Here is a 13,161-nt window from a genome sequence, read left to right on the forward strand (position 1 = left end):
CCACATTCCGTGATACCCGTAATAACATTAACCCATATGTAAAAAGCAGCTCCTGTAGTATTTATTTTGTTTATCGAAAGCCCCGTCATTCTCAACAGCTTGCAACCAGTACGTAGCGTATATGTGGAACTTTGTCTCTTCCCATCCACGAACAGAAAGGTTTTGCTATGTGCAATTTGGTGGACGCTCCTTCGCTTTCAAATGCCAGTTAACAAACTACTAACAGCAATGAAAATACAAAAGCTCCGGATCAAAGCTGCTGTGGAAATAAAGCATCCCTCACCCCCACCTCCATGACCGTCTCATCCTGCATTCAAAGTGAACAATTATCTATTATTGAAACAAGCTGACTTGCAATTCATCTAATCAGCAGCATTCCTGCCGCTGCGGAATAATAGACGGCTAATCGCAGTTAATGCAGTATAGTCAGCAAATCAAGCAGTTTCCTCATGCTGAATCTTGCCTGCAGACCTGTTTAGTAGTCCGTAAACAGCGTGGGAATGCGCAAAACGCAACATAACGATGGCACGCAACTACACCACCACATGTGAACTTCAACGAAAAACGCTCTTTTAGCTCACATCACACCCTCAACAGATTTCTTTTTAGTAACATTATTTGTTACAGGATTGTGCCGAGGTGGACTAATTGATAGTAGGCGCCTGACTGAGAAGCATTTCTCCCCAGTGCTCTCTCAGTATTTGACGCAATGTTTCTCCACCCCAGTGTGCTTTTGGAAGGGTCTCTTTGCTGATCCTGAGCCCGTTTGGTTATAATGGTGACAGGTGAATCTTGCTGTGACACCGCTCACTCACTCCCAGTTCACTCCAATGTCACAATCGCCCCCCCAAAAAACACGAATTAACACTTTTAAATATCATTGCTCTAAGGTGTATTCAAATATACCGCCTTCCTCGTAACCACGACTACCGCTCACAAAAAAAGATTAATCCGAGGAACCGTGTGGATAAATTTCCTTGCTCGACCGATGCTTTCTTTAGCCTCAGATCCCCCGTAATAAAAAGATCAAGATAAAACGATATCGATTATTTTAAAAGGCGTTCACGTGGTGCACTAGCGTCTTCTGGTAAGGTTATGGCGCTCTGTTTCTCCTGAGAATTAGACCTGCTGCTGAAGAAGGATGAGGCTGGCTGGTAGTGTGCATGTGTGTGAATGCTGCCTGCAGTCAGTCTCCCGGAGCTCTGCCTGATGGCTGGACAGAGCAGCCGCAGCGGCACTTGCATCAGAGCAGGAGAGAGGACAGGACTTCTCCCGTGAAGTCTGCTTGCTACTACTGAACATCGTGGTAAGATTTTTTTTAAAAACTGCATGAGATTAAAGTATCTGGAAATGCACAGACTCGGCATGCAACATGTGAACGAATTACTTGCTGGAGGGATGTGTGTGTATGTGTGTTGCACCTCCTGCCATTAAAAAAGAAATGCAACGAATCGACCAGATTTCACTCGCCCGTCCTCCAACCAAACTACAGATCGGAGAATATTGTTACAATTCGCATTAGGAGTCGGTGAGCGTTGCTTCTGACGTGTGCCTCATGAGGCAGTCCAAGCAAGATTTTGTTTTATTTTTAAAATGTACTGAGTACCGCAGAAAACATCAATATGTCGTGACTTGTACATTTTCAGCTTTGTAAACATTGCGCCTTACTGGACTGTTTGTTCTTTACCTGCTCCCCCGGAGGAGGGGAAAGCATTGCCCTTCTATCCAGTTTATCCTTCAGGCTGCGGACTCGGCTCTGCTCTCCGGCGCCAAACTGTTTGCCTGAATAATCACCTCGCAGGGAATCAGTGCAGCATTTCTGATGTTCACCGTTTGATTTGACCCTCCTCTGCGCTTCTGATCTTTGCGTCAAAGACGACACGGGGCAAGGAGCTGTCCTTCTGGCGTGACCTAACTTAAGACTTTTTAATCGGCTCGCCTCTGATGGTTAGAAGCAAATTTGAACCGAACGCCAAACGCAATAATATTGCAACGGCGGCGTTCCCCGTCGACTGTTATCATTTCCTGATGAAGAGTTAGGCAGACTTTAAACATAAACTCTGCCTTTCTCTTTACCACCCCCCCCCCCCCGATCTTACCAGACCTGCTGCGACCCCACCCCCAATTCTGTCTTTGTTTCAAATCTCAGTACCTGCGTTGTTTTGCTTTTTATATTTATCATTTCGGTCCCTGTTTACCCGCTGAAATTTCCGATGAAGGGTTACAACAGGTTTTTTGTTGTATGTGTCGGAGTTGACGTGATTGCGTCTGTTGCTGCTTTCCCTAAAGGGATAATGAACTTGCGTTTGGCAGGCTGCAGATCTTCTCGCCATCAGTAGCTGCCCCCCCCCCCCCCCCCATGTGGACATGCTGAAATCCATGGGCAATAAGAGTTGACTGACCTATAAAGGCCATTGCAGTGGATCCTGATCTCGCTCAACCGTCTCCTCTCGGTACTGTATTTACCAGCAGGGGTCACTGGACTGGTGATTAAAGGGCCAGGACCTTGGCCCGGTGTGGTTTTTATTCCCCCCTCCCCTGTCTCCTCCCTTTCTCTTTTGTATGGCTGGTCACCACAGGGGGAGGCTGACTTTACCCGGACAACGAGCGAGTGAGACTGCAGTCGTTTGCAGCTCCTGGTAAATGTAGAATAGAGACAACCCTTTTTGTATTTTTGGTGAAGTTAAATGTTAGCATTATGTCGAAATCTATTTGTGTGTGTGTGTTATGTTTTTTAAAGCTAGCCGGCCTCTCAGCTGTTTTTTAATGTTGAATTAAAACTCCAGGTTTGCTGACGGGTGTTGAATAAATAAGCTTTTTACATTGTGTTACCTTGTTTCCACAGGATATTGAAGCTCACGCCAGCTCCACCAGCAAAAGAATACAAGGTGCATTTTAAAAGTTGTCTGTTTTCTGCCCAACGCCATGAAGACGAGCAGTGTATGAAGAATATATCACCATCAATCAAGTTTTGAGAAAAAGAGAGGTGGGGGGGAAAGCCCATCCCATCAAGTGAAGAATAAAGGCCAGTCATGGATTCGAAAACCTCGAAGCGCCAAGTTATGGAGCCGGTTGTTTTGTGCGCGGGGCAGCAACTTTGTACCGCGGGCCAGGCTTTCCGAAGGCACAAGCAGCAAATTATGAGGAAGCTGAGGCTACCGCGGATTGTGGGCTTTTCCCTGGGTCTGATGGCGCTCTGCGCGTTTTCCCTCCTATTCAGTGCCTTCGCCTGCACGTCAGCCAACCGAGAGACCCCACAAGTTAAAGGCAGAACTCTGCTGGGCTTCGAGGAAAAGCAGAAATTTTCCAAGCTTCAAAATTATACCCCCAAATCCGACTTTGCTTTAAAGTACGATGTGCGGAAAGCCACTTCCTCCACCAACAATGCATCGTCTGGAGACTACCCTCGCGATATCTTCTCACTGGCGCAAAGAAGGAAAGGAGCGGTCCTCGTCCACATTTTAGGCATGATTTACATGTTCATAGCCTTAGCCATAGTGTGCGATGAATTTTTTGTACCTTCATTGACAGTTATCATTGACAAGCTGCAGATATCAGATGATGTGGCAGGGGCAACTTTTATGGCTGCTGGTGGGTCAGCGCCAGAACTCTTCACTTCTTTAATAGGAGTTTTTATATCTCACAGCAATGTTGGGATTGGGACCATAGTGGGCTCTGCGGTCTTCAACATCCTCTTTGTAATTGGGATGTGTGCTGTATTCTCCAAAGAAATCCTGCACCTCACCTGGTGGCCACTGTTCAGAGATGTGTCCTTTTATATTATTGACCTGATTTTGCTCATCATTTTCTTCCGGAATAATACCATCGTTTGGTGGGAGAGTGTAATTTTGTTGTCCGCCTATGGATGCTATGTGACCTTCATGAAGTTCAACTTTGTGCTAGAACGATGGGTGAAAAAGAAATTAAACAGGAACAAAGTGGTGGAGGCAACAGCGACAGACGGCGATGAAAAGGTACACGCGGTTTAATTTTTAAGTTGATTAGAACAGCAGTTAAAGAATTGCCCTCCCCAATGCCAATGGGTCTCGTGTGCTGGCTGTACTAACTGACTTGAGGATGACCAGACTCGACTTCAGAATTATTGCATTTTGCAAAAGGATTGCACTGAGAATGAGCCTCTGTGTTGAGAGGGAATTATGTACTATCTGGTGTTTAATTTTTTTTATACATGGAGCGCAATTTTCATGTCAACTGGATTTGTTGATTAAATCCTTGGGTGTACGTATGATATTGTTGGCCATAGTGCGAGATAAAGTCTGCATTCGACATAGGCCCTACAACAAAAATCTGTCCAGCTGTAAATTCAGTGCTTGGATTTGGGCACATTGATTTGTCTCCATAGGAGTGAGCACGACTAAAACATTGTCAAATTATCAGGTCATGGGACTTGCTGTAATGTTTTAACCAGTTATTGTTTATACTTGGTAGGTGTTGAAAAATAGAAATGAGCTCTGAATAATTGGCTACAATTCCTAGCAAGTCATTAAAAATATAGCCGCCATTAGAATTTAGCCAAGTGGTCTATTTTAGAATAGATGCACGTTCTGTTTGAGAATTCAAGCTACTTTTTAAAAATTGGAATAATGAAAACGGATGTTCCTACATGGTACTAATTGACCTTTTTGAAGACCACAATATTGGTCCGTTTGAAAAATATCAGAAAAATCACACTCTTTTATGTTTCCAGCAAAGACTAGTAATAAGGTATATTGTTAGAACAGAATAGAGGGAGCTCTACTTTCAATCTGTTGTATTGTATCTAAAGAGAGGATGGTCTATCCTAACTTGGCCAAAATATTCTAATTTCTAGCTCTAAAATAACTCTCAGCATGTAATTCTAGTTTGTCATTGAAGTGTTAACTTTTTTGAAAAGAAAAGGAAGCAATTTCCTTTCTTTCAATAGTGAAGGAGTTGTGCATCAAGACTCATCGGGACATATTAACCTTTTTCTTGCAAGACCTGATCCAAGTTAGAATGATTTGTACATAGAATAACAGGATACATGTCATCACTATTTCCATTGGATTTTTAAAGCAACATTTTAATTTTACCATTTTAATGTTTTTGTCTACTTCTGATCCCTACACTCCTCCAGAGTCTTGGCTTTTGAGATGCAGGAGATTCCCTGAATTTTTCTATCCCTCTTTGAATAGAAGTACCTGTTCCCTGCTTGCCAGGACATTGTGGGTGAGATTGGTAACCTGGAGAATTGTGGGAGAGAATCCACATATTGCTGCAAAATATCAGAGCTTCAAAACATCGGTGAAGTTTCCACACCTATCCAATTCACAAATGACTGTTATTAAAAACCTTGCTGCACTGTTTCTTCATTAGGAAACTATGTGGCAACCCCAGCCAAACAGGGCTCACCATATAATAACATGTATGAATATGGCCCTTGCCCACCACTCAAGTTTTACCCTTTGTATTGCTCCAGTAATTCCCACAGTGATGAAGTCGACATTGGGTGTGATGGTGGTACAAACATATAGATGACCAAGCTAAACGCAATCACCTTGAGCTTTGAACATCACTGCATTTGCAGTAAGAGTTTTGGAGGAAACTGCACTTCTGAATCAGAATATGGCATGTGTGAGGTGGTATTATTCAAAGCATGCTACTTATATTGGTTAGATGCTGATGCAGCACCTTGAGAAGGGCTGACTTTGTGGAGGTTGAAGCATCAGTGAGAATGATACAGGTGGGCAAGGTCAGAGTCAAAGAATAAATCAGTTGAGAAATGGATTTGATTTTGATAGCTTCCCCAGTGTACTGACGTGTGTGATGCTGTTGACTGTTAGTATATTTCAAGGGCTTCCTGTTGACTACTCGCACAGCTGTATGTTGAAATATCCATGATCTCTTTTTTTTTTTGTACTTTCAGAAATCCAAGGACTCAAATTTGTGCAATATTTAGGAGTTTAATGTTGACCAATTTAAATTAACTTGTACATCTAATTGCTGAGGTTATGCTGAACTATAAAAATGTTCCCCTGGGGGAATTGCAGATCTGCTGATAATTTAGCACCGTCATCTGTTATGAAGAGATTCTGGTTGTTGTAGGTTCTGCAGTGATTAATGCCCTGAAGCAAACGTAAAATGAGTAGCACAAATTTCAAGGTTACTAGTTGAAACTTAGTAACTGAGCAAAATTTGATTTAATATTGCTATCAAATCTACAATTGCATTTTCAAATTCTCTGTCATTTTCTTGTTGCTGTCTTTTCAATAAGCCCTGTTTTTTGTTATCACTGTTGACTGAACATCTCCCATAACCATTAGATTTGTTTTTTAAAATGTTTTCATCCTCCTCCTTTACATTTTCTTCCAAATTTACACCCAACAATAAACAATAATCAGTAATGAATGCAATGTCAATCCCCATAATAATAACAACGATCCCATTCTCCACAAAACCCCCAAACATTTGCCCACATGTTAACATAAACAAATGACAAAGGAATCCGGAATCACCCATAGTCACTATTAACACACAGTTGCTCCCCCCCCCACCTAAATATTCGATGTAATCCAATTCTCGAAAGTGTATAATGAATAACGCCCATGAATTGTAGAACCCCTCCACCCTGCCCCTCCGTTCAAATTTGACCTTTTCAAGCATCAAGAATTCCAGCAGGTCCCCCCGCCACGCCAGGGCACAGGGTGGAGAGGTTGATCTCCACCCTAACAGGATCCACCTTCGGGCGTTCAACAAGGTGAAGGCTACAACATCTGCCTCCGCACCCGTTTCCATCCTCACACACATCTTCTACCCCCTCAAAGAGCAGGCTCATCCTCGCCCTTGTAGGTTGTGCTCTATACACTCCCCTTCAGCTGTATCAGCCCCAACCTCGCACACGAGGTGGAGGTGTTCACCCTCTGGAGCACCTCCCACCAGAACCCCCCCCCCCCCCCCCCCCCATACCCTCTCCCAACTCTTCCTCCTGCTTTGCTTTGATCCCTTCCAGTGGTGCCTTCTCCTCTTACAAAATAGCCCCGTAAACCGCCGATACTACCCCTTCGACCATTAGATTTGTAATATACTGACGGCCTATGGGTTAAATCATTATTTGCACATATCTGGATCATCATTTTGAACATGGATGGGAATAAAACAAAGGAAAACGTGCTGTTAACAGTACATTTGAAAGGGCAGGAGCACATACAGAGGCATTCAGTTTGTACTAAACTACAAGAATGAAGGTGGAGTTTACCAATAACAACAACATCTTGAAATTTGAGATTGTCTGATGTACTTTTTCGATGTGTACAGTTAAGGACTGCTTGCTGTTTTTTGCTGGTCAGAGCATCCATGAGCAACAGACTTGCATTACCAAGTTAAATGATGTGACGTATAAACAGAAAATTCTGGAAAGACTCCGCAGGATAGCATCTGAGAAGAGGGAAACCCAAGTTAACCTATTAGGTCAATAATCTTTCATTAGTTGTAATGAAAGGTCGTTGACCTGAAAGAGTTAGTTTTCCCTCCTCTCCCCACAGATGCTGCCTGACTTGCTGAATCTTTCCAGAATTTCCTGTTTTAAATTCTGATTTCCAGTGCTTGGAGTATTTCATTCCAAGTACTATGAAACTGTTTTGAGTGTCGGCATGTATTTTTATTTATGTGCTGTAGGGAGCTCCGAATCGGGAAGAGAACGGGCAGCTCTTATCAAAGATCCGGCCTGAAGCATTATCCTCTCTCTAATATCCTCATTCCTGACTGAACCACTATGCATGGTCAACATTGTCGCTTTTAAGAATAATTTTGGATTCCAATCACTTCTCTGCCTTTGTTCTTAGTATCAGATATTTGAAACCAAAGACTTAGAGCAGAGTGTTCCAAACAAATGGCAGAGTGTCAGGTTCTGTCTGAAAATCGGTGTTTTTTTCTCCCCAGAAACACAGCCAGGTTTTCCAGAGCTTCTAACTGCATCAGAAATAAATTGGTGGACATGTTTATTGCCACCGCTCTGGCAGTGCAGGGCCTCGAGCCCTATGTACCTCTGCACCCTTGGCATGGTAGTGATTTGAGCTGGTGTGGCGTCACGCCACCAGGGGTGGGAACAACATGGGGGCTGGAAGGTATGGCATCAAGCTGTTTAATTATATTTAAATTAATAGAAATCCAGTTCATGCCCTTTCTGGATGTGAACCTGATCATGTGACTGGTGGGGGGGGGGGGTTGCAGGGAAGATCTCAATGAGGTCTTGCTGGTATATCTTGCTGTGGCCCTTTCATGAGATTTAGCGGCCATAGCGGAATTTGCATGCGTGTCAAGCAGGCCTGAAAAATGGCGCCCCTGGAATTATCTCATTTTTTCTGAGAGGTGGGGGAAGAGGTGCAGAAGATGTTTGTAAGTTTTTAAATGTCAGACAGTGGCTTCTATCGAGAGAGAGCTTCCACATCACTCAAGACCTCCATTTAAAGCTGGCATTAGCATATATTGGCCAAAGAAAATGATAAATTTATTATCCATTTAAATTATTCAACGTTGCTACGTTTCTTTGCTACATTAATTTTGGGCAGAAATAGCTGTTCTTGCTCATTTAGTTTGCACCTCATTAAAGTGTACAAAATGTAATAAAAGGACCACATTTGAGGCTTATTTCTGTATTTCACGTTTTTAGTAAGAATTCTCATTAAAACCTAAATGCCTGTTAATGAGATTTTCCCCATTAAAGACTGACCATTCCTTTGAATTTGTGCCTCCAGTCCACCAGCTGTAACAAACAGCTCAGATTTGAAAGTCTATCCAGTAAATATAAACCGTCAACCAACATTGGGCTATTTTTCCATTACACCGATGTCCTGTTTTTATTGATGTTTCAGTTATCTATAGCAGATGCTGCAGTGTGAATTTTAACTGACATCTCTGGCGACCTTGAACTATACAACTGTGAGCTTTTGCTCAGCAGTCTCTCTGCCATCTACCTGGAACAAATTCTATCTTTTATTAGTGCCTCCAGATTTTACATGTCATTGCATATAGTGGACAAATTGTATTTGACCAAATGCCCTTGTTATAAAGTAGTGGGGACTGGACAGAAGTTTCCAAATCTATTTCCATTTACGTTAGTTATCTAGAAACATCTGGTTGTCGGCTTTTAAAGGTAGTTGAGCCTGCAGCGGATATGTTCAGTAGGAAACTTGACATTCCTAATACCCTGAGGCACTTAGGTGCCACAACCTAATCCTTCACAGCTTTAACTATCGAAGTTGGCTAAGTGGCGTGAAGAAGTCCATGTCTAAGAGAGTGAGTTAGATGTGGTTTGGGGCTGAATAAAACTGGACAGGAGGTTTGGGAGTGTTTTTCCCCTCTTTTTTTTTTTTTTTTTTTTTTTTTTTTTCCCCCCCCCCCCCCCTAAATCATAAGGATTGTGATGCTTTTCTCCTTCTCTCTTTTCCTCTTCTGCCACTGTTGCTATGGCAAACAGAACAGAAGGTTGGAGCTAAGAATTGGTGGCCATTACCACCTTAGAATTAAGGAGGGAGAAGACTATATTGCGTGTGTCTGGTGTGTGAGATGCTAGGCTTAAGTGTTCAGTCAGTGGTAATCTGCTCTGGCCTTGCTAAGAACGGAGTGTCGCCCCACGAGCTCCATAGCCATCTCTTGAAGAGGATGTGGTATTTAAAGCTTGTAATGTCACTTGGCTTGCCCCTGGTCCAGTCATTGAAGATATGGTACTGCTGTACAATCCTTAAATGAGTTGTAGCATGGCATCCGTGTCAGGTGAAAAAAGTGACGTGTCTGACAAGCTTGCTTCCCCCTGATGCTCAGCGGCTTTTATCCCCATGATATCAATTTCTCCTAACATTGCAGATCCGAGTCCAAAATTACGTTGGCATCTTCTTTGTGTGAGAGCATGCATGTGTGAGAGCATGCATGCCCTATGTGTATGTGACTGGCAGGCGGAATGACATGGCAGGCTGCTATGGACTTTCCTAGTTCTCTACCGGAAGAGTCTTGTGGATGCACAGTCACATGATTTCCCTGCACATTAGCTCAAACAAATCTGACCAGACAATAGCTGCAAATATCCGTCTGCCATTTGGTTGTTCTTTATTCCTGTTTTCTGAGGAGATAAAGCAGGAATTTAAACGTAGCATCCCTTCTTGGAGGAGGTTGTTTCCATGACCCTTGTCTTGCCGCACCCTCACTGCTGGGCTTCTCGGATGAATAATCCAAGGCAATATCAACTAAATTGTACAATTTTAAAGAGAGTGCATTATTAGAGAGCTGAAGTTCACATTTAAAACAAGCTTTGAAAGTGGGCAGCACGTTAGCACAGTTGCTTCACAGCTCCAGGGTCCCAGGTTCGATTCCCGGCTTTGGTAACTTCTGTGTGGAGTCTGCACGTTCTCCCTGTGTCTGCGTGGGTTTCCTCAGGGTGCTCTGGTTTCCTCCCAAAGATGTGTAGGTTGGTGGATTGGCCATGATAAATTGCCCTTGGTGTCCAAAAGGTGAGGTGGGCTTACTGGGTTATGGGGATAGGGTGGAGGCGTGGGCTTGAAGTAGGATGCTCTTTCCAAGAGCCGGTGCAGACTCAATAGGCTGAATGGCCTCCTTCTGCACTGTAAATTCTATGTAACGGGGTGCATCCTCGTGGCTTGCTGCATCCGCACATGTAAGGACTTCCCAAGATGCACGCAAGTGTCCCTTTCAGGTCCTATCTTATCTATGATCAGTTCTGAACAGCATGAATTGGCCAAATAGTTGAGCAAATTGTTACAAGTTCTCTAAACACAGTGAAGGATTCCTCCACGTTTGTAGAGACCTGCAGGACTTTCATGTTGATGCAATGCTGTGTCCATGTGCTCATTTGATATTAGTAGCATATTCACCAATGTAGGAAACCATAGATAGTTGCGTTGCAGAATTTGTATCATGATGATCTATTGATCTACCACCACTGCGTGAATCATGTTTCATTGAACTTATGAGCTTGGCAACTTGAGCAGTTGAATTCAGTTTTAATGACCACATGGATACACAAATAGAATATGTTGCAATGGGATTCACTCTAGGCCCACTTTTCACAAATATCTTTATTAGGTTCTGTCGTGTTAGGTACACTGGCTGCAACTGGATGCAGCTTAGATCAGAAAGATACTCTAGACCTTGAAGTTAGTTCAATCAGGTTTATTGAACTAATAGCACAGTTCTCTGTGAGTTCGACTCTCTGCTAACTTAAGTGTGGTTACTCTGTCTGACTGAACCAGACTAGCTCTTAGCCACGTGGTGGAGGTGTGAGATTGTAATAACACCCTTGACTGACTCTCTAGATGTTCATCAGTGGAAAGAGGTGGAGTGTGAGTGCCTCGTGTCTTTTATAGTCAGATCCCACCCGAGTGTCCTGCCTGCCTATTCGTCATGTCCTATTCTCTGTGTCCATTAGCTGCTTGTCTGTATATCATTATGCGTGTGTCTGCATATCATGACAGGTTCCACAAAAAACTTGGATGGAATGACACCTAACTTGCCCCTTGCGTATTTCCAATATGTGGATAATGTGGCTTCAAGTTCCTTCCATGTCTTAATCGGCTCCATCCTGTGCTTAAATTCACCATTTGAAATGGAGCAGTTAAATTAACTCCCTTTCTTTGAGAAATCTGCTGGCGATTCACTACCATGGACGACTGCAAAACTACCGTCATTGATTGATAAGCAATTGAATTCTTGCAGTTCCACATGCTGTAAGGTTGGTCTTATTGGCAACGTTGTAAATAGGGCCCAAGTCATTTGCTCATCATGCCGCTTGCCGAAATAGGATGCATCAAAGGCATCTGCATTATAACAGCTACCCTGAAGAGATCATCTTGCGTTGTATATCGTACAAACTAGAATGGGCCGAAGACCATCACCTCGGACTACCCCAGAATGGCAAGGTATCTCAAAATTTGAGCCAACTGGTGAAGCTATCTGTTTTGCACTGCTACAATGCAGGAGCGATACGAGTGGTATTCACCATTAGCAGGATGCTACCATCAAGCCAAAAAGACAACCTTTGCCTATCTCACAATTGAGTACAGTAATGTATATAAATTTCAGTGCTAGTGTGCTGGTAGGTTTGTGGGCTATACGTCCCAAAGTCTGGTGGGTCATATCCTATCAAACAGCATATCCCAACTACTGTTCGTGATGGGCAAGGACAGACCATGCACAAGCAGCCTGTGTGTGCAAAACCGTGTCCAACATTAGATGTGACTCTGCGATTGGACAACATTTGCTAAACGTCAGCATGCTAAGAACTACACTGACAACCAATTTAAGATTACCAGTTGGGCTCAAGTGTGGTGCATTTGCATATACTGGCAGCTACTTCCCGGCCAGTGAATGAAATTAGGATCAGGACATAGCACAGTGGTTAGCACTGCTGCTACACCGTTCCGGGGTGGTAGGTTTGATTACCGGCTCTGGTCATGGTCTGTACGGAGTCTGCATATTCTCCCCGTGTCTGCGTGGGTTTCCTCCAGTTGCTCCGCTATCCTCCCACAGTCCAAAGATGTGCAGGTTCGGTGGATTGACCATGCTAAATTGCCCTTTGTGTCCAAAAAGGTTAGGTTAGGTGGCGTTACGGGGATAGGGTGGAGGTATGGACTTAAAGTGGGGTGCTCTTTCCAAGAGCTGGTGCAGACTCTGGGCCGAATGGCCTCCTTCTGCACTGTAGATTCTATGATACTTGATGCACAGGACCCTGTTCTTTGCAGACAGAAAGAGCATGTACACGCATTGCAGGTGTTTCAGCTAACCAAAATAAATGACAGCCATTCGTTGACTCATTGCTCAGGGCAATGCTTTGACTAATCAAGGTCCAACTGCCTGGTTTACGTTGACTCATTCCTCAGGGCAATGCTTTGACTAATCCAAGGTCCAACTGCCTGGTTTATGTTTCAAGCAATGCTTGGCAGTTAACTCGGTCATCTGGTGCATTCTCCATGGCAACATCTCAACCAATCCGAGTCTATTTGTTAACCAGCGTCTACTTGTCGGGCACTTCTCCAATTGGTATTCTTGCAAAATATTCTGAGTGTAATATAAAAGGCTTGGCATATCTTTCCAGCAATTTCATTTATCAACGAACTTTAATATGGTAACGGTTCTAAGGCCTCCAAGGAGCTTATCCAACATAATTTGACACTG

General features: G+C 43.5%; 1 protein-coding gene across 5 annotated transcripts in view; it reads left to right on the forward strand.

The window, feature by feature from the left end:
- Positions 1-750: 750 nt before the first annotated feature.
- slc24a2 (solute carrier family 24 member 2) overlaps positions 751-13,161 on the forward strand; it is a 397,942-nt gene continuing 385,531 nt past the window's right edge. For 2 of the 5 annotated variants that reach the window (XM_072516938.1, XM_072516939.1), the window contains exons 1-2: positions 754-1,306; positions 2,846-3,974. In XM_072516938.1, coding sequence (XP_072373039.1) covers positions 3,033-3,974 — 942 coding nt within the window. In that variant the 5' untranslated portion in view covers positions 754-1,306; positions 2,846-3,032. Of the gene's footprint in view, positions 1,307-2,510; positions 2,640-2,845; positions 3,975-13,161 lie in introns of those variants that run through there. The other 3 variants (XM_072516936.1, XM_072516940.1, XM_072516937.1) reach the window with 3 other exon arrangements.

Source organism: Scyliorhinus torazame, chromosome 9 (assembly GCF_047496885.1).
Source record: "Scyliorhinus torazame isolate Kashiwa2021f chromosome 9, sScyTor2.1, whole genome shotgun sequence".
NCBI classification, from domain to species: Eukaryota; Metazoa; Chordata; class Chondrichthyes; order Carcharhiniformes; family Scyliorhinidae; genus Scyliorhinus; species Scyliorhinus torazame.